The sequence below is a fragment of the Melospiza georgiana genome, chromosome 15, assembly GCF_028018845.1.
Source record: "Melospiza georgiana isolate bMelGeo1 chromosome 15, bMelGeo1.pri, whole genome shotgun sequence".
NCBI lineage: Eukaryota > Metazoa > Chordata > Aves > Passeriformes > Passerellidae > Melospiza > Melospiza georgiana.
This window is the reverse complement of record NC_080444.1, coordinates 7,216,882-7,238,040: the sequence shown is the minus strand read 5'-3', so window position 1 is coordinate 7,238,040 and position 21,159 is coordinate 7,216,882. Positions and strand designations below refer to the sequence as shown.

At 43.8% G+C, this 21,159-nt stretch overlaps 1 protein-coding gene across 1 annotated transcript in view; it reads right to left on the bottom strand.

The window, feature by feature from the left end:
• ADAMTS2 (ADAM metallopeptidase with thrombospondin type 1 motif 2) overlaps window positions 1-17,300 on the bottom strand; it is a 167,279-nt gene extending 149,979 nt beyond the window's left edge. The window contains exons 1-3 of the mRNA XM_058035093.1: window positions 17,213-17,300; window positions 16,481-16,663; window positions 15,939-16,300 (exon numbers count right to left, since the gene is read on the bottom strand). Of these exons, the coding sequence (XP_057891076.1) occupies window positions 15,939-16,300; window positions 16,481-16,663; window positions 17,213-17,300 (633 nt within the window). The remainder of the gene's footprint in view (window positions 1-15,938; window positions 16,301-16,480; window positions 16,664-17,212) is intronic.
• Between the last annotated feature and the right edge of the window lie 3,859 nt (window positions 17,301-21,159).

Genomic DNA, 21,159 nt, shown 5'->3' with positions numbered 1-21,159 from the left:
GGTCATGGTATCAGCATGGCATGATCAACATTTTTGCCTGATAACTTTAGTAAAAATCTAAACCAAATTACAGACATATTTTCTTCATAAATACCTGAGCAATGAAGGTGGGAAAACCTCTTTTTTGCTAAGTTTAAGAGAGAGGGTGCTAGGAAATCTGATGACAAGCATCTGAAATTGAAAAAACCTTTTGAACAGGCTTAAGAGCACTGTCCTTCAACAAATGCAGCAGGAGGCAAACAATGCCAGCAAATTGTTTTTAGAAAACATCTCATTTAGGGTTGTGCTGTCAAAGACACCTAAGGAGAACTGACAGCCAAACACAGATGGGCTCCTCATGTCCTCAAAACCTCGGCTTACATGGTTACAGCTGAATCCCAACACATCCAGCTTGTTTCAAACGAGGGGTGTTTTCCAGCCATCCCACTGTCACAGGGAAATTCCTGGAAATGCTTTTTATGAGTGCAGACCTCCTGTCTCAGCAGGCTGTAGGCTACTGAATTCAAGGGCCACTGCTGCCACCCAGGCTCAGTGGGTCACAGCAAGAGGAATGAGGAACAGCAGTTCTGAGTTTTAAATGCCAGATCCTTTTAACATCCATCCAGCAGCCCCTATAAATTCATTTATTACTGTATTTTTAAGCTGTCTGTACATGGTTGGGTTTTGGCCAGTTCCAGAACAGCCTTTTTTAATTTTATTTTTTAAATAAAACCCATTTTTTATGCAGATCTTCCAGACACATAAGATATTAACTTTTACTTTACCTTCTACTTGCAACATCAATAACAGTGAAAAGCTGTTTCTCTTTTCTTTGGAATCTAGTAAATCTCTGTTCCTTAAGAAGCTTACAAGAATACTCAGACAAAGTAAGTGCAAATTATTAGTACCCAATTTCAATGTTGTTTAAAGTATAACTTTTTCTTCTGTCACACTTCACTTCCCTTTTTTTCTTATTATTACCTTGAATAAGGTAATATTTATTGACTAAATGTGTCTATGAAAACTTGCAAATAGGCAGGATAAATGTAAGGATCTTTATAAATTCATTTCTCTTAAAAATACACTATGTATTTGTGTCAGAAGGACTGAGGCAGAGAAATATGGAAAAGCTCATCTGTAAAGATGCTGAGACTTTGGCTGCAGTTCACTCAACTTCACAGGGCTCATCACAACAGTATTTGGCTCTCCTCTCTTCTGTTTTCTTCACTACTAATGGATACTTTACTATTTAATTAGTGCAGCATGATCCAAATCCCATCAAAGTCAATAAAACTCTTTTCATTTACGTTAACGGGCTTTGGACCAACTCCTGGTTTAATACCAGAATCAAATAAAACACCCCTAGGAAAAGGACAGATATACCAAGCTTACACTTTAAAGTACAATCTTAAAACCTTCCTAAGGTTTTTACCCGCTTTAAAGTAAATCTCATTATTGAACACCTTACAAAACCAGCTGGACAGCTCTTTTTTTGCCAGTGTGATTAAAGTGTCAGAAGGCATCTAAAATTGTGCAGAGCTTCACTGTGAAAAACCTTCCCATGGCAGAGGGTGAGGCCTTCCTGAAGCTTTTCCTGGGGCTCCTGTGCTGGACAAGGACAGGAGGGTTCACCCTGGGAGGACAGACCTGGCAACAGAACTGTTTAAAAGCTCCTGCCCCGAACTCTTGTTCTTTCTCTAGCACCACCACCGTTGTGCCAGCGCTGAGTCTGTTGGGCTGCTCTACAGGAAATTTCACCAATGTCCTTCAGCCACTGAGGCTGTTTGGGCAGAGACATCCCCACCTGAGCAGGTGGCACCAGGACAGCCAGGGCCCAGCTGAGGGGAGCTCTGTTCAGCAGAGACCTCAGTTCTAGTGCAGCACAGCTGACCCTCCATAACCACTTTAATCAAACCAGCAGGAGAGAGCACCAGCTATTTTTGTCACACAGAGGAGAGAGGAGCCTTCCTGCTCTTAGACTATACCCCAGTCACTGCAGAAAGCAATGAACCATAAAGCAAGCAAAATGACACTATGTAAACAGGGAGATTAAACCTTCTCCTGATACTTTTGACCCGTTTTGGCAATACCAAGCAAGCCACACAAAGCCACCACATCATTTCTAGCATAACAGCCTGCTTTAATTGACTGGCACATTAAACATCAAAGTTCTGTGTGAAGTTTGACCACAGAAATCACATTCAGAAATCACATCCAACCAATGCTGACTCAGCAGCAGAGCCACTGGATCCTTTTTTTAAATTCTCAAGAGCCCAAACAAAAAACCCAAACTTGTGCTGTTGGTTTTAATGTGTTTTTTGCATTTCACACGACTCCAACCTGGCAGCACAGTAGGCTGTGGGACAAATTTCCTTGAAAACAACTTTGGCAGAATGTTAACAGAGAAAGAAGGAAATTGAGGGCGAGGATGAGAGGTGCTTCAGCCCCTTCTGGGCTGGAGCTGTGACCCTTCCCATGGAATCAATCACAGCAGCTCTGGAGGGGACTGTCCTACAGCACACCAGGACACGTTGGTGATGTGGGCACAAGTCTCCAGCTCCCTGCTCCCATCACCCAGTGCCTCTGGGCAGCCCTGACTCACCTTGTACTGACACCTGCACTGGGTTGGAAGGTGCAGGAACGTCCATTGGTTCTCCATGGAGTCAGATTCCAGCCCTGCCCTGCAAACTTGCACTGAGGATAAATGGGAACATCTCTTCTTGCTTCATTGTCTCTTCTAGAGCTACTCACTAAAGGAGAATATTCACTGAGCCAGGATGCTGTTGTGAATTGCCAGGAAATACAGTGTTTTCTGCTCCTTCCTGCTGCATGGGCCACTCACAAGCTATTCTCACCACCTCAGCACTCCAGTGCCAGTGCTCAGCACCTTGCCCTGCTGATACTGATTAGATGTCTCCAACTGCTCTTTCTTTTGGCCTTCTCTCTGACACATCCCTTCCTCTCCCCCAAATCTCACACAGAGGCAGTCATCTCACAGCTCTGAGCACTACACTTCTCCACAGGAACCACAGTGCATTTTTCCCCAGTGAAGGAACTCTTTCCAGCTCATGAAAAGGAGAGCAGAACTGCCCAGCAGCCCAGCAGCAGCCAGAGGGGAGGGAGGTAGACTTCCAAACAATCTGTGCAGCTTTGGAACTCAAACCCATTCGCTGTGGTGGAGCAAATTCACCAGCTCTTGGCAGCCATTTCAAAGATGGCCATTTGCTCCACGTTCCTCAGCAAAGGAGGGATGCTGACAAGGTCCTTGGCTCTGTGAAGGTGAGGAGTGAGAAGCTACAGGCTCAACCATCCCCTAGAACCAGCTCCAGGAGGACAACATTACAAGGTGAAAGCTGCCTCCACACAGAGCAGAAAACACAAGTATTAGGGCTAATCTAGCCAGCACACCGTGAGATATAGAGGATTAGATTTGACCTGATAGGTCTCTGACGTCAGTGAAAAGTGGTCTTAATATAAACAAATATAAAATGAAAAAGGAAAAAAACCGATGCATTCCCACAGTGGTATAGCTAGAATCTAGTGTGGAACTTGCAAGCAGTGATTCAATACTCCAAAAATTATAACCTTGTGTTAAAGACTGCATGGAGTTCATTCTGGAAGTGCACTATAAAAGTGTTATCTAAACACAAATAGTTCTTAAACCCACAAGTCAAAGCAAACACCTCTTCAAATCACCCAAAGGGAACCCAAAATTGCCAGAAGCAGCTAAATCCTTCAAAGACCTAAGTATATCCATCACAGATGAATTTCACATCACTAGCATTGCATTTATTCAACAGTTTTCCTAGTCCTGTCATGATTTCTACAGGCTTGCATAATAACATGAAAATGTCACAAAAATTATATCAGAATGGCAATCCAGAGGCAGGGAGCCACAAGGTCCTTGGTGAGCTTTGTGTGACAAGAAGAGGTGCCTGGAGCTGTGTCTTTAACTCATCTGCCCATTCGAGAACAAGGACCCTTCAAAGTTCCTGGGATTCCAAGTCTCCCTTTCCAGTGCACTTTGCCATTTCCAAAAAACAAACCCTAAATACATTACTTAGTGGAATCTCATGAAAACATATGCACATTCCCAGATCTTGTGTGTCCTGCTGGCTCCCAAGAAGGAGTGTATCTCTTTTCAAACCATGGGAGCCTGTAACCCAGACTGTCAGAGGAGGGCATATCTCCACATGAGTGTGAAAACATCTAATTACATAAGGCCAGGTCCTCAGCTAATGCAAAGTGACAGAGCTCCCAGAAATCCGTGGAGATATGATGATGCAGATTAACAGAAGTTTGGCTCATTATAATTCAATGGACCCAACTTCTAATTTTCCCATCTAGTGACAGATTGTTGGAATCCTGACCACCAGAACCTCAGAGTGCAATGGGAAGTTGAAAGGAGATGATAGCATCAGGGAAAGTAAACTCCAGTTTGGCTGAAAGCATATTTATGACCTAGGAGTTTCAATTAGCTGTTGCTGAGTTATCACAAAAGTCTGTTGAACAGATGTGCAATTAGTGTTTTTCTCATGTTGTTCTCTCTTGTGACTTGAGATGGGTATTTTTTGTTGGGGGTTGTATTTGGCGTTTGGGTGGGGTTTTTTGCAAGTGATGCTAGTTTTATTGAGGTCAAAACTAACATCTTAGGCAGAGAAAGCTCTTCCCACCACCCCAGCAGTGCAGAAGCAGAGGCAGTGTCAGCAGGAAAATCTTTCTCCTTTCTGGACTCATCTTCACAGGAATATGGAGACAGAAAAGCTGTCAGAATGAGCCTGCAAATTCAAGGCAGCTGGAATTGCCTCATCCTCCTGGCATGGACTGGAGGGTTTCTCCTGATCCCTCCCCCTTGCTTAATGCATCACCTCTTCTGTGGTGGGGATGTGGTGTGAGGCAGAAGGGGAAGAAGGTTCAGCAGAGCTATTTCAGGGTTAGAGGCACACAGTTCTGCCCTGTTCCCTCCAGCACACAGGATATAAACAGCCATGGGAAAAGCTGCACTAGAGCTGCTCACACTCACCTCTCTCCCCACACCACTGCACCAGGGGACAGAGAACAAGGTGAAAGACAAGGTTATGATGTGGAATACTCCATGGCCTGCTTTTTGTCCCAAATACTCTGCTAATCAACCTGTCCACACAAAGCCAAACGGAGCCGGTGAAACTAAACACATTCACTTCAGCAGCTTTGGAACCATCCCAAAAAACAGTTACTTGCCATGGGACCTTATGCAAAATTATGCTGGATCATGACACAAACATTGACAGAAATCTGGGTTTTTCCTGTGTGATTTTCTGTTTAGATAAATGCAAGCTTACACTGTATTTTCATAGATTCAGCACTTTTATTCTATTTTATAAGATGTGTATGATTACTGTTGGGCTTAATTTGACTGCAGTGAACTAAGCACTTTATTTTCACAGAAATTCATTACACTCTCCTACTGAGGAGATTAAATTAATTCAAAACATCTTGTAAATGGTCTTGTCTTTCCTTGCTTGTCTATTGCTTATCCAGACTGAGTTTCACATTACTGTGAAAGAAGAATAAATCATCCTTTGATTAATCCCATTTTTACACTTGCTGCTTATGTCAGCCTTACCTGCTGTAGTTTTGCAAACAAATTTAATATTGACAGACACCTCTTAGCACTTATTTGGGAATTAAATATTTTGGTTTACTGATGAATGGTGGATTTGCAATTTCTACAATGAAACCTAAAACTATTCAAAAACTCTGATTTCAAGCTTGGTTATTAATCTGAAATCAATCCAAATTCATCTCTAAATTTTCTTTAACCCTGAGGTATCTAGTGGTATTGAACAAAAGTGGCATAAAATTTCTGCTTTTGGGATTTGGGGTGAGGCTTTTTGCTGATTACAACAGGTAAAAGATTGTGACCCTATGTATGTTCATGGTGCTTTACAGAGAGTGTTTTGAAGTCTGAAAGACACCATTTTATCCAGCTATTGCTCTAGGTATATAAAAACTTTTAGACATTTTCAGCCTTGTAAGCTTCAAAGCCTGTCATCCTCCAATATAACTCCTGTCACATGAGAGTGTTGGCACGTGAAAGACTCTCAGTGAGCCCAGCTCAGCTGTCTTCGTGGTCAAGTAGTGATTTATTTCTCAAAGACTGTTTCTTAAGTACATTCTGGTTTGCAGAATGCTTTCTGAACAACATCTCTCACATTCCTTCCACAGCTCCTCTCCTTGTAGGAAGGGGAAAGCCTTGAAATTTTAACACTCTGAAAAATGAAGAAGTATATTCTTCTGCATATGAGTTGGATGAACATGAATTACCCAAAAGCCATGATTTAAAACAAATAAACCCACTATAAAAACAGTAACCACAGCCTGTGCTGCCACCTACCCTTGGTTAATCTCTGTGTTTTCTGTGGGCTTTTTCCAAAGTGTGGGCTCTGTCCTGCAGGGGATGTGATGGCCATGGGCACCAGCCTGGCACCAGCCTTGGGAGTCCCACACTTCACCAGGGGAGAAATGCAAGATGCAGCTGCTTAGGGCAGGTACTGGATGTTAGTTCTGCCCTTTGCATATGAGGGAAAGAGCAGAGAAATGAGAATCACAGAACCATGGAATCATTTAGGTTGGAAGAGACTTAGAAGATCTTTAAGTCCAGCCATTAACACAGGAATGTTAAGTCCACACTAAACCATGGCCCCAGGTGCCACATCTGTACCTCCCTGAGCTGCCTGTTCCAAGGTTTGACAGCCCTTTTGGTGAAGAAGTTTTTCCTAGCATCTAATCTAAAAATTCAGCAAGTGCTTTCCCCTCTTCCTTTCTAAATTCAATCATTTTACTGTATTTGAATTGAAATGTAAATGGTGCATTACTATGCTTAGCTCTTGAAACAGTTTTACTCCCAAGAAAGTAAGCCTTTCTTTCCTGTTGGACTCGATGTATTATTTTGACTTTCTCCCTTCTATACTCTACAATACTCATTAAATCATGCCAAAAAAGCTCATGTTCAGAAACAAAACTTGAAAGAGAAATCCCTCCCACGGACCAAACTGTGCAAGAGTAGCCCTGAGTCTGCAGTGCCCATCCTGGAGTGTGGTGTGAAGGTGGTGGATGGGTTTGCCTGAGGGGGCTGATGAGTGTCCAGAGCTGCACTGGACATGCTGGAAGCTGCTGCTGCAGCCCCCAGGGCACAGAGGGACAAGGAGGGGTGAAAGAGGGACTGCCCACAACCTTGGGAAGCAGGCACAGCAGCAGGCTGAGAGAGCTGCACTCAGGGCTCCTGAAGAAATTTGCTGCATCATCCACAAAATTCAATGTCCCCTGCCATTTCATGGACTGCTTCTTGTCAGGATTGTAAGTGATGGGGTAAAGGAAAAGAGCTGCTGGCCAACCTGCTCATTAGCCAGCCTGCTCATTAGCCAGCCTGCTCATTAACCATGCAGGTTCTTCTCCACACATCCACTTCATTATTCTTACAGTGGCAGTAAATCAGAAAACACACCAATAAAGGCTTTAAGACTCACATCAAGGTGTGGCTCTGTGCTACCCTAAACCTCAGGTAGATAGTCTGATTTCATGTTTTTCAAAAAAGAGATGAGATGTTCACCATATGCCAGGTATTTCTTTCCAGCTTTCTTACCTCAAAAAACTGTAAAAATCATTCACGTTCATTGCAGGGCAATAACAGCAACCTATAGTCCACACACTTAGTGAATAGAAATAACTTAAATGCATAAATTAGCTGTATGTAGTTACAGGTAGAAGGAGCTCTCCTTACCCACAGATACCAGTGATGTCCACTGATTTTCTCATTACAGGGTTAGTAGGCTTCACACTTAATTTCAGTGGAAAATAGATTGTAATTTGTCCCCTGAGGTGCACGAGGCTAGAGGTTAAATGCTGGGAAAAAGCAGTCTGACCATATAATGAAATTCAAACACAGAGGTGGCAACTATAGGAAAAGCTAAAGGGAATTACAGTAGCAAAGAAGTTAAAGTTGCTGTATTTATAGCTCACCACATTAAAAGAGAAGTGGCAACATTGTACTTTGCAGGTGGAAGAGTCAGAAAGTACCAGGGACATTAGACAATTCCAACCTCTGAATTCTCCACAGAAAGCTGCACAAGTGAGGAATTAATAGTGTCTTTATTTTGAAGAGAAGGGTCACAAATGCAGCAATAAGCAGGAAAAATACTAAATTTTACATAAGCCCATTTAAAAGGAATAAAAAATATATATAAACTTGATGGTTAACACTGAAAAACTTCAACACACTTGGGATGCCAAGTACAAAAAGTAACAGCAAGTTGTACAAATGGGACTTCCATTTCAGCAAGGGAAAGTTCTGGAAAACAAACAGAAGGGGCATGAAGGAGGGGGGAAAGCAAGTGTATAAATCAGTGGTGAGGGCAGGTTCTCTCTGTGGCATTAGAGAGGATAAAATGATGCTGAAATTGCCATGGTCAGTAAATGAACCTCCCCCACCTGGGGGCAGCCAGCCCACAGAACCCACAGCAATGCACAAAGTCTCACAGAGGCACACACAGGACAAAACACACAAGGTGTAAAGAGAAACTCATCTGTACTGTAAAGTGACACCTTCAAAACAACATACTTGGGATGATTTTCACTGGCCAGGGGATTTTTGGGACTTCAAGAAAGAGAACTGGCATCTCTGTCTTTTCCTTGAGGGAAACACTTTAAAACGCTTTCTTTAAACAAAAAAACAGTTACTTAAGAAAAAGCAGAAACATTAATGCTGAGGTTCACACTTGCAACTCCAAGAACTCCAGATCTGAAGAAAGTACCAGACGTTTTGAGACCTGGGAATAACTGAGAAGATCTATAACAGAAGCTGTGATTTAGATATGAGGAAGCAACGTGCTCTTCTGCACTTGAAGAGGACACTCTTCTTTTCAATGTTACAGTTTAATAGAACAGAGCTGAAAATAGCGTGTGAAATGTGGGCCTTTCATTTGCAGACTATTAAAGCTGGGAACCCGCTGTGTCAAGACTCTGCAAACAAAGATGAATTTAAAACACACTCAGATAAAGGGGCCAAAGGAACCAGATGTGATGTGTTAGAGAACTTACTGAAACTTTGGAAGAAAGAAAGCAATAAAGGGACAAGGTGATCCGAAAAGGAGGGTGTGCACATCAGAGCAAGGTTGTGCAACCCCCTGCAAGACACTCAAGACCTGCTCCCTGGCTCTGTTCTAATCAGACCCAGTATGACAAATGTCCTGGTGTGCCATTAAGTAATGGCATGACCTGCTTACAAAGCAACAGTCACCATAAATAAAAAGTACTCCAAAGTAGGTCGAATACAACACCAGTGTGATCTCTGGAGAAAAGGTCCTGTTCCATACAACAGCTGGAATTCTGGTTGATCCAAAATAATCTTTTTTAACCTTCTGTAGCAAAAACTAAACATGGAGCTAACCTGAAATGTGGCAATGCCTTGCCATTTGCAGGAGCCTTGAATTCTCAGGGAACAGCCTACCCACATTGTGAAGAAGCAGCAAGCTGGGAGGTAACGGAGCTAATAGCACTTTTTGAGGGCCACACCTCTGGAAGCTAAAAGGGACAGACTTCTCAAAATAGATGTTCTGCTTACTCCAGAAATTAATTATGACCTTATCAAAATTAGTTCCTATATTTGGGTCTTTCAAGATGGGAAGTAGGAGACACTATAGGCCCCTTTCCTTGGATATATAGAGTTTAATATTCTGGCTGGAAAATTAGTTTTTGTGTGGTCAAAGGGCATAGTACAGCTGAGACTCTACTACAATGAGGACAATGCAACACAAGGTCAAATAGGACATAGATACTTATATTTTATCCAAAAGCCTACAACATACCACAAAGATACCAGTTTTGATTGCCTGAGGATACTCTGTCCAGATGGTGTCCACCTGTATGATGTAGGAAATTACTTGCTCTGCTCTCAGATAAAATGTAGGTGAGATAATCCATGCACAGAAGATGCAAAGAAAAAAAACAAAAAACCACAGTATTTACTGATGACAGAGTCTCTTTTAAGGACAGCAGAGGATAATTTACTCCAGTCAGAGGCTGAATCATAGTGTTTACACTCTTCATCTTTCACACTGTAACTTTTAAAAGGGAAAGCCTATGCAATTTACACAGCAGAAGGGACTGTCCAACTAGGCTCATGTTGGCCAGGGAAATGAACAGCAGAAACCAGAGAATGGGTTACAAAGCAAAGTCTCTGTCCTGTGAAAACATGGACATGCTGGAGTGTTAGGCATCAAAAGAGCTCCATTGCTTTGCCAGGCAACACAGGTCTTTTAAATGATGTGTGCAGAGGGGGATGTGCAGTCGGGCCCTGATTGTGCAAGAATTCACATCCAGGCTTGGGAAAAGCCCAGCTGAATCCAGCTGAATTCAAAATTCCCTTGAAAAAGGGTTAATGGTGATCCCACTGATCATCTGCAGAGGAAGGACTGCTGTTTCCTTAATGAGAATGGCTTTTACATTTTGTTCTATACTGTGTCATAGAACCTATTTGCACTTCTTCTGCTACTGTATTACAGTTCTACTTATCAAAAAAACCCACAGTGAATTTTGCCATTACATTAAAAAATGGAGAAAGAAAAAAAAAAATAAAAAACCCACGCAGATGGTGACTTTGGTTTGATTTTGGTTTAATTTAATGAGAAAATGCTCCCAAATGAAAAGATCATATGAGCCCAAATATCTCCTTAAAATGGATCCAACCCCATCATATTGTAAATGCTAAGAATTTAGCATACAGAAAAGGAATTACTGGAATTATTTGTAGCATGCATCTGTTTTAACTGTCAGGCACTAGGCCTGACCAGACTTTGAAGATAATATTGTGCTACCTTGAGCTCTGCTTTTTTACTACATCACAAACCAGTGTAATCCAAAAACCAGATCAAAAAGAAACACGACTAAATTATAAATCCATATGAAAGCAGGAGATGGATGTCTAAAAGGAAAAATAACACAGTTACATAAGCATGTCTGCCTTCTCCTGGTATATTCATTGTGAGTAGTTCCTTCACCCTCTTATCCAGGTAAATTACGTGTTCCACCTAAGGTGAGTTAGATTCACCTTCAACTCTGTGGACAGTTCCAAGAAAACACCTCTGTCAGGACAGTACATAACAATATAACCTTAAAATTCACTTACTTCAAAGGGATCAAACTCATGCTCAGAGTGAAGAAGAACTATACTGAACAATGCTAGACTTCACAAAGTGACTAAATCCCTTTAGGAATGCAGGGAAAGTGGCAGGAGGAAGGGGAGAAAGGTGAGCATTTCACATGGGTAGCTGTCATTGCTCTCAGGAAACATCATTGACTGGATCTGAACATGAGATTCTACATTTCCACTTTAGAAATTAGATTATATGAATACAACCCTGTAAAATAAAAACAGAGGAAAAAAGTTTAGTTCTCGGATTTAAAACAGGAAAGAAAATACTCATAACATAAATAATACCTAACAACATCTTGGGACAACTGGCAGATATGCACTTGCATTGACACCAGCCAGCTCCTGAGGATCCATGACTGGTTAGGAAAGGGAAATGCATCACCACAAACCCACCCAGGTGAGCCCAGGGCTACAGATACCGCAGCATCGGGCATGAGTCGAGAAAGCACTGCTGGTGTCCCAAGCATTTCTAGAAGAAACAGAGCCTGGGCAAGCAGCCAGCCAGCCAGCAGGCTGCTCAAAAACAGTTTGGGAGGGTTAGCAAGAGCACAGGAAAGACTGAAACGTTGTAGAGCAAACCCTGCCTGGTTCATCACGAGAAGAAACAAGTCATCTGTACTTGTAAGGTGTCACTCTTGGTACCCCCAGCCATGTAACGCTTACAGCTCGTTTAGAAAACGAACAAGCAGAGATGGCTTGAAAAGCTCAGTTTCTATTTATCTTCTTCTAATAACTTTTCAATTTAGTGACAATACTGTGAAATTTTTGGACAGCTGATCTTTTAGCTTTAAAAAAGGAAGAGGATTATACTGATGGAGCCAAACTAGGACACCATGATGTGTTACTGAGACTGATGTTCCTTCCTTTGCTTCCATGGATGCAGCCAGATCACATTGATTGTTCATCATGGAGTAGTGATCCTCAGTCTTCTCAGTCCTGTCAGTACATCTGACTCTGCACTGCAGCCTAAGTTAATCATGTGTTCATTATCCACTTCAGATGTGCTGTGGATATTGTGTTTTTCCTGTCTAAGTACACATTCTAGCTCATAAACTACAAATCTCATGAGGAGACCGGGAGGGACTTTGTGTCTCTGAATTTCCACAACCAAATAGAAGACATTTTTGGCACATCTGCCTCAAGCACTGCAGAAATATTTATCAAAAATCTAGATGTGTAAAGAGTTCTACAACGGCACGTTCATTTGCTGAGGTGAAAAAAGACAGTTCCCATAGTTACAAAATAATCTGGAAGGATTATCATAATCCTAGCTTTTTCTTGTTTTATAGCACTTTTTACAGCCTTCCACCACTCTCCTTCACAACCCTTGGAAAGGACAGCCAGCTCCCTCATCCTCTGCATCCACAAGTAAGAATCTGGCCAAGGACCAAGAACATACTCAAAGCACAATGCCTTCCACCACAGCCTGCAGGCCATGGAGAGCTGACCATGCTTGCTGTGCCCACTGAGTGGAGAAATAGTTTGGATGCTGTCAGGCCAACCAAGATGATAACAAGTTATCCCAAGTGTTTTTATCTTAAGTGGGAAAGCTTTCACAGTACTTTTTTTTTTAATATGGTAAAAATCACATTCATAATTCAGAAAGCTGTTAAAAATCTATTGATTAGCTTTAACTTTCATTTTCATCCACAACTTTTAATGACCCGCTCCAGCTCTGACAACACACCTAGATTGCATACTTCAGAAGTTCTCTTCATCTGCCTCAGATTTGATTTCTAGATCAATAAATTTTCTGTTGAATTCTGATACAGAAAACCGTGAGTACCCAAACTAATGAGAATCTCTTTGGTCAGGGCAGCAGATCTTCATCATACAGTACAGTTCAAAAGCCCCTTCACAAATCTACTATTTTCACGTAAATTCCTTCCAACAACTTCTCATTTGGCAATACCAATTCCACCAGCCAGATTCTTCTAAAACAATAACTGGAAAATAAGACATAGTTGGTAGTACAGTGCAAACCAAAAGGGCTGTTCAAAGGAGAAAACATCAGAAGTTGGCAAGGTGGCAGATGCATCTGCTGACTTAAACCAGATTCAGTCAACAAAAATTTGCAATGAAAAAATCAAAGTAGGACACTTCAAGTTCAGTATTGTTTCAGCCCTGATGGCTGATGCAAAAGTCAGAAGACCACAAGAAGATGTCAAACCACCTTCAAAAGCAAGCACTTCAATAATAAATACTAGGAATTGAATTAATCAAGTTTACAATGTAAAATTCTAACACCTGTCAGTTGACAGCTCAGTTGTAAGGGAGATCCACCATCCTTATCTCCAGAATAACCTAGAAAATGTAGTGGAAATACTCAGGCCAACTGAAGAAAACTAGGTGTGAAGTAAAAACCAGACATAGAAAAACAGTTGACAATAGCTTTGTCCATGACTTTATTCACATCCAAACGTCAATAAACCCAAGAAAAGCATACAGCCCAGTGGTCCCTAAGTATGTCTTGCTGGCAACTCATTGCTCCAAGGACTCTTCAGTACTCCTTGCAAAAAATAAGAAATAAAGGGAGAGACAATCACAAGTAGTATTACCTTCTGTGGTTACTTGCTTATTATTTCTGTCCACACAGCAGTGGCTTTTGGAGAAACATTGGTATAATTCCTTTGAGTTTGTGTAATTCTATTGATAATCTGTTTTATACACTCACCCCACAAGAAAGAAAGAAACTGAGATGGAGGGAAAGGGTAGAGATGGAACATGGTACCCAAGGGACTGGAGTTCAATTTGTTGTTCCAAAACAGATTTACTGCACAATCTCAGGTAATCTTTACAGCCTAAAGGTATTGAGGCAATGCTTCCTGCAGGAAGGCTTCAGTGACCTGGGCAAAAAAAATACATCTCTGCACTGCTACATCTACCATGTACATACACCCAGGAGGAAGCAGTAATCCATTTCCAAATGTATTAGCATAACTACAGAAGTTGTAATTCCATGTGAAAATCATTCAGATTAGAATGTGGCACCTCCCAGCCCAGACCAACTCTACAGTTTTTTCTAATGGAAACAAGAACACTGGAAAAGGCAGGCACATGGGTTGGGCATACAGGTTGAAAACTACAATTCCTTTGGTAGTTTTCTGGATTCCAGTCTTTTATGAGTGCATTTATTATTGCATTGAGGCCTGGCTTCACGCCTTTGTATTTGAGACGTAACAAATGTGAAAAAAAGCAGTAATTTATAAAGACTTTCATTTATATCTTCATTTTATAAACCATTCTCATTCTTTGTCATTTTAACATGCAACATGAGACCTTGGATCTTTAGAGTCTCATCCAAAGTTTGGCTTTAATTCCTGTTCTGTTTTATCATAACTCTTTTGTCTAAATATAAGGAGCCCACATTCAGGCAAACACTGGAAGAAAGCAAGAACAAGCTCCCCCCCTGCCCTTACAGTCAACACCTGTGCTGAGGAAAAGAACACAAGGTGAGGAGTAGCCATCAACAAGATCTTCCTCCACCTTTCAGCACAGATGAACAAGAAAGAAGAGCTTTTGCTCTGCCCCAGTTTTAAAAGTAAATCTTGAGCAAGTAAATTTGCCTTACACAAAATGATCTCTGCTAGACACAAGGAGAGCACAGAACTTTTGCTTCCCCCCCGAGGCAGAACTGCAGGCTCACACTCTGCTCTCTGAATGGCTCTTCTTGCTCAGTCCTGGTGCTTTGCTTACCCTCAGCCAGCTGTCCACATCAAACAACTGCAGCATTAAAACCTGCTTCTCAAAACAGGAATGCACATGGCTAGGAGAAACCACAGGAAAGGAAAGACTAAGGGGAAAAGTATTTGATTCCCTTCCATTCTCAGATAGCCAACATACTATCTCCATACATGTCATCTTCTTGGCACAGCAAATGAACAACTTCCTATGACTAAATAAATAGAAATACAACTGACTCCTACTGGCTTTTTATGCAGAGGCAGAATGCATTACAATTAAGCAATCTCAAAATTACAAACTCTAAAGGCTAGAGCAAGGAAATACAGGCTGGATAAACTGGTCATTATAAAAGAAAATATAGCCCCTTTCTCACTAAACAAATTGCTGTGCAGTAATTACTGTCCAAATGACAGTGTGACAGTTTAGGATGTCAGGGACAAACAGTGATAATCTGAGTGCAGAACATGCACTCCAGAACAGAAAGCTGCAGCCAGTTTTAAAGCACACAGCTTTGACAAATGTATCACAGGGGGCTGTTTTGCTCGTAAAACTCAAAGTCTTCTGCAACTTTTCATCAATCACTTGATTAGGCAATGAAACTCACCAAGTGAAATATCCAAGCAAACAGACTCTGAATAAATTTAAATTTTCCAGGACAAAACCATATTTTACCTATCAAATGTGTTTCCAAGGTAATCCAGCCCATTATTTGGGATTAACTCTTTCTAACACTTACCCTTGCAGGCTGTAAGTGAGAAGTGGAAGCGGATGCTGAGAACTTGCCACTTAACCTTCTGCTTTAGAGCATCAGAGCCCTCAAGTAACTTTACCACAAATCAGCATAAATGCTGGTTTCAGCTGCTCTGTTCCAGAGTAGCTACCTCAGAGCATGTGCTCAAACTTCTAGTGCCACTGTCTGTAAAGCAGCGCTTGGTGCAGCACAGCTATTCCCACACAAGGGAACATTAGTTAATTTGCATTCACAGTTACCATATGAGGTGCGAGTTTCTGACAGTCCACACATTTTATATTTAAAGACTGTAGGAAATTAATTATCTTTGATATAATAACAAAAGTAACTTACCAGTCCATCGCAATTGCTGATAGCAACAGAAGCGTTTGGCAGATCAGTGATATCCCCAACATAGAGGCAATTCCCATAGAGAGGTTCAATATGAGTCTCCTCAGAGTCCTCCTGCCACTCAACTGTTGCTCCAGGGGCCACGAGCCTGGAGTTTGGCCGCAACCTGAAGTGAAACTCTCTTCCAAAAACAGTGACATTGTAAAATATCTGCTCATTTGCAGCTTCACGTTGCAAGTCCTCCACAGCTCTCCTGAAGCGTGCTTTTGGTGGTCCAGACACCAAGTGGGATAGGAACCTGCCCTCTGAATCGGTGCTTGTGGGGATGACAAGGCTGTACTCCTCTATATTCCTCAGGATTGAATCTTTACAGGGAGAAAGCAAGAGAGGGCAGAGATACTAGAACTAAACATATCCTCATGCCGCGGGATTTTTATTCCATATTCATTAGCACAGCAGACACTTACATAAGGCAGATGGACACTGCACTCTTTGCAGGCACTTGGCTCACCTGCATGAAGTGTGCAGAGTTCACTCAAACTTGCCTTTTCTTCCCCAAAATACCAGACGGCAGAGTGAGCCTCCCCACCCCGCCAGGACCCCGCACTCTGCCCTTGCAGCGAGGTCCCGCTCCCCTTTGCCCGCCCAGCCCGGACCCCGCACCCCTGCACGCCCATTTAGTGACCGGGTCGCCTCGGGGACTTTGGGGGTTTCCCGGGTGGCCAGCGCTGAAGAAAGGGCGTTGATTCACTTCGGGACTGCTCGCAGGGGCAGGGGCTGGGTTTGCAGGTGGTAAGCCTGCAAGGCAAAGGCACGTCCCCCAAACTACCCCCGGTGCGGCGGGTTTGAGTCGAGCGGTGATGGGGACGCCGCGGGCAGCGACCGGGAGCGGTCTCAGCGGGGAGCCCGGGAGTTTCGGACGGAGGAGATGCCCGGGCAAGAGGAAGAGGAGGCAGAGGAGCTGCCATGTGTTTCAGCCCGCACGGGGAGCCCCAGGCACCGCTCCCTGCCCGCCGGGGCTCGCCCGCTCGGCTGCGGGCAGCGCTGTCACTGCCGGGCGCTCCCGGCTCCCTTCCCCGCCTGCGGCGCGGCTGCCCGGTCCCCGTCCCCGCCTGCCGCTCGCAGGAAACAACTCGAAACCCGGCAAAAGTAGCCGCAGAAGAAGTTCAAGGGGAGCCGAAAGCCCCGGGCGGCGAGCCGCTACTTGGGACGGGCGGGCTGCGGGCACCGGCGGGGCAGGGCGAGCAGCCCCGAAGGCGTCCCGGCGGAGACCTTACCTCTGTCCCCGGGGCGCCGCAGGGCGCCGGCGGGCAGGGCGAGCGCGCAGCAGAGCAGGAGGCAGGCGATGCCAGCGGGAGGGTCCATCGCGGCGGTCCCGGCCCGACGCGGGGGCCGGCGCCCGGGCTGCCCGCAGCCGGGGCGGGCCAGGCGGCAGCCCCGCTCCGCTCCGCTCCGCTCAGCGCTGCCCCGCGCCCCGCCGCCCGCGCATTCGCCCAGCCGCAGCCGCAGCGGCAGTGGCGGCCGCTCTCCCGGCTCGCAGCGAAGCAGAGACACCAGGAGGCGGCGGGGGTATAGTACTGGAAGCACAGGGCGTGCGGAGTGAAGTCAGGCTGATTGACAGAGGCGCTGCCACACGGCACAGCCCGGCCGCGGGGAGCGGGGACGGGACCGCCCGCCCCGCCGGGGCAGCCCCGCGCCGCCCCCGCCGAGCTCCGGGCAGCCCCGGCCGGCAGCGCCCGCCCCGCGCCGCGCCCCGCTCCGGGACGGGCCCGGCGGCGGCCACGGGAGTTGGCAGAACGCGGGGGAAGAGAAAAGAAACGCCCCGCGCCGGGCTCGGGAGCCCCCGGGAACCGGGGCAGAGTCCCGCGGGCTGCGCCGTCCCTGCTGTGCATCCATATGGAAACGACCAGAGACAGGCGAGGCTGACAAACTTAAGGCACCTCGGCCTGAGTTGTGTTGCACTCCTGGTTTACAGTTGACAGCAGGGACCCAAATGGAAAAAGTGCCACCAGCAGAGGCAAATTACGGTCAGAGATCTTCATCTGATCCAATAAATTACTCTAAGCAGCCATTTCACAGGAAAAATTGCCAGGGCTATTTGCTAATAAGACTGAAATCGCTTCCTGCAATCTTATATTTAATATCTGCAACTGGAGAGATAGACCTTGAAAGTCTTTAGGAATACTATAAATACAATATAGAAGAAGGATTTTTAAATAATTAAAAAATCAAGAGTGGCCTTTATGGTAAAAAACAAGTTATATTTGTTTCCATATGGCCAGGAAAAATGCCATACTGCTTATTCCTTTCAAATAATGTGTATATTTACTCAGCTTTTACATTGCTGGGATCATCTGCTGTTTTCACCTCTTCGCTCTTTAACCTTGCAGAATCCTATTAGCCCTTCTTGTGCTCCTGCTGGCCCTGCCAGCCCACAGCTCTACCTACCCCAGGCTGATTCTCACCGTATCTGCATGTGTTAGACCTCTCTGGAAAGCTGCAGGCAATGACTTCCTGCAGGAAGCTGGTCTTCTGCCAAGGAATTTTCCTGGGTATCCTTGAATATTCTTGCTCCTCTATGACTAAGGGTCCAGCTATTACCTTCCACCCCTGTATTATGGATACAAATGAAGGGTATAGAAGAAAAATAACAGCAAGCTAGTCCTGCTCCCTGCTCATGAAGAGGGCTTATGGACCCCAACCCCAATCAGTTGTGGCAGTATATGATTTCTGCTTGCTTGGTTTGATGTTCTGGTTTGGCTTTCCCATTCTTTAGGTTAAGGATAAAAAGCAAAAGATTATTCTGAATTATGAGGTAGAATTGCATTCAAACATTCCTTTTCTTATCTTTTCAAATGACCCCTATTTGGAATTGCTGTCTACACCAGGCTTCTCCCAGTTCTTCCTTTTGGTTTGTTCTTATGTTGCTTTTTTTTGTTGTTGTTGTTGGGTGGGGTTTTTTGTTTGGTTGGTTTGGGTTTGGGTCCATATTGAGCAGCTTCTCTTACTTAAAATCTCATATGCTTTCATCAGTACACAGCTGGTAAAGTTCCAACTTCATTTTTATTGGACTTGTATTTTAAGCTGATGATGTGGCTTTTTTATGTTTCATCCATCCCATCCTGCTCAAATTGAAATAACTTCTGCACATAAACTTGAAAGGGAGAGGGGTTGGCCCTCTACATTTGAAAACAAAGTTCTTATTTGTATATAATTCATTTAAAACAAAAAAAGTGACAGAGTAGATTATACAAACACAAAACAACCCAGCCATTAGTTCTACTAATTAAGATGGATTTTTACTCTTAAAAATACTGGAGGTTAGAAAATATGCTTTAATATGGATAACAGCTGTACTGCAGAGCAATGATGTAAACAAAAAGAATCAGTAACTGCCTTCATGCAGTTTATTTCCATAGAGAAACCAAGTTCTGTGTGCCCATGTTGTTACCTTATCACATGGAGACAACAGCTCCAGGGGCTCCAGGGCTTTGGGTGACTGTTTTACAACCTCCTTTAAAATTAAAAAAAAAAAACTAAAACTGACAACCAGTGTCAAACAAGAGAGCCAGATCTGCAGTTGGTAAAAGCTTCCAGTGCACTCGCTGGAATAAATCCTGATCCCCACGGAAGCCAGGGAGAGTTTTGCCATTGACTCCAGCAGAGCCAAGATTTTCTGCAGTAGATTCTCAGAGAGATTTAGACCAACTGAGGATGTGCCACATGGCACAGCAATGGGCCTGTTATCCTTCCACAGGAAAAATGGATGCATGTTTGACCCTGAGGAGGTGTCCACAGCATGCCAACCACCACAGAGCCCAGAGGAGTGAAATTCAAGAAGAGTCCTTACATCCCTGCCATTACACCACTGTAGCAGAGAAATTCAGGGAGATATCCTCCTCAAAACTAATTCTCCATTTCCTAAACTGGGCTTCTTCTCACAGACAGATGAGGCTGTGGTATGGGTTTCCTTAGTGGGGCATTGCCATGGCTGTGTCCATGGCTTCTATACATTTTACAATCAACTAGAAAAAAGTCAGCATGGAATGTATGGGCTGCTGCATTAATTGTAGTCCACAACTCTCTAAATTAATTGGTGGGAATAAAGTCAGACCATATTTATTTCACTGGAATGAAGGGAGAAGGACCAGATACTGCAACTGTGCTTGGATGGTTCGATCTGAGAGCACGGCTGAGCTCTGCCAGCTGTGACTACAGTCACACAGATGTTTGCCTTCACTGGATACAGGCATACAGAAAGGAGAAAATTATGCTCTCTGTGTCCTGAATGAATGCCCACACTGAAGGAAAGGTGTTCTAGCAGCTGAAATACCTGAATTAGTTTCAAACTAGCCAGCAGAGGTATGAACAGCCCTGTAACTGAACTGATATGGGGCTCAGCACAGACTGAGGAGTATTATTGAATTTACAGATTTTCTAATCCACACCAAGTTTGTGCTATCTGTTCCTGTTCCAGCCAGGGTGCATCTGCAAAAACTGCAGCCAGACCTCCCCTTGGAGATGTTCTCACAACATTTAATTTTGCTTAGGAAAATGAATAGATCCTAAGCTTAATCACCAGTGCTGCTCTGAAGGTGTTTTAAACACATATAACTGCACATTGCAATGAGAAATATTCTGTATCTGGAATTTTTAAGATCTCTTGCTGGTTTCAAGGGAAAATCACTCTTTTCCTCTTTTTAGTGGGGCTGTGAGGGGAGATGCTGGACTGCAGCACTGTGACTTCTGCAAAGGGCACACCAACACCTAAGCAGGTAACTTTGAGTCTGCTTATGGCTCAAAGCAGTCCAAGCCCCCAGGTGAGATATTCCCCAAAAGGGGAATTTTCATTCCCAACCTCCTGATGGGGAAGATGGTACCTGTCTGCACAAGGACTGCATTTTTCCTGTGTTTCTCAAGCAGATGATTGTCTTTGCTCTCACCCTTGACTGCCATGCACACTTGGTGGCTATGCAATGTTATAAAGCTTAATAAAAAGGAAGAAAAATTAAAACAGCGTGCCAGTTTATGTCCTTCACACTTGACATTTCCAGGCTTCATATTGTTTGAACCCTTTTGCCATTATGTGGCACTATGATGTACTACCTAGGGAAAAAAAGATGTGTTTAATGCTGATTTGGAAGCAGTGCAAGCTAAAGAGCAGTAATTAAGATTGGAACAGTCCTACCTTCCCCTTCCTTTATTTTATTAGGGTAACAAAACA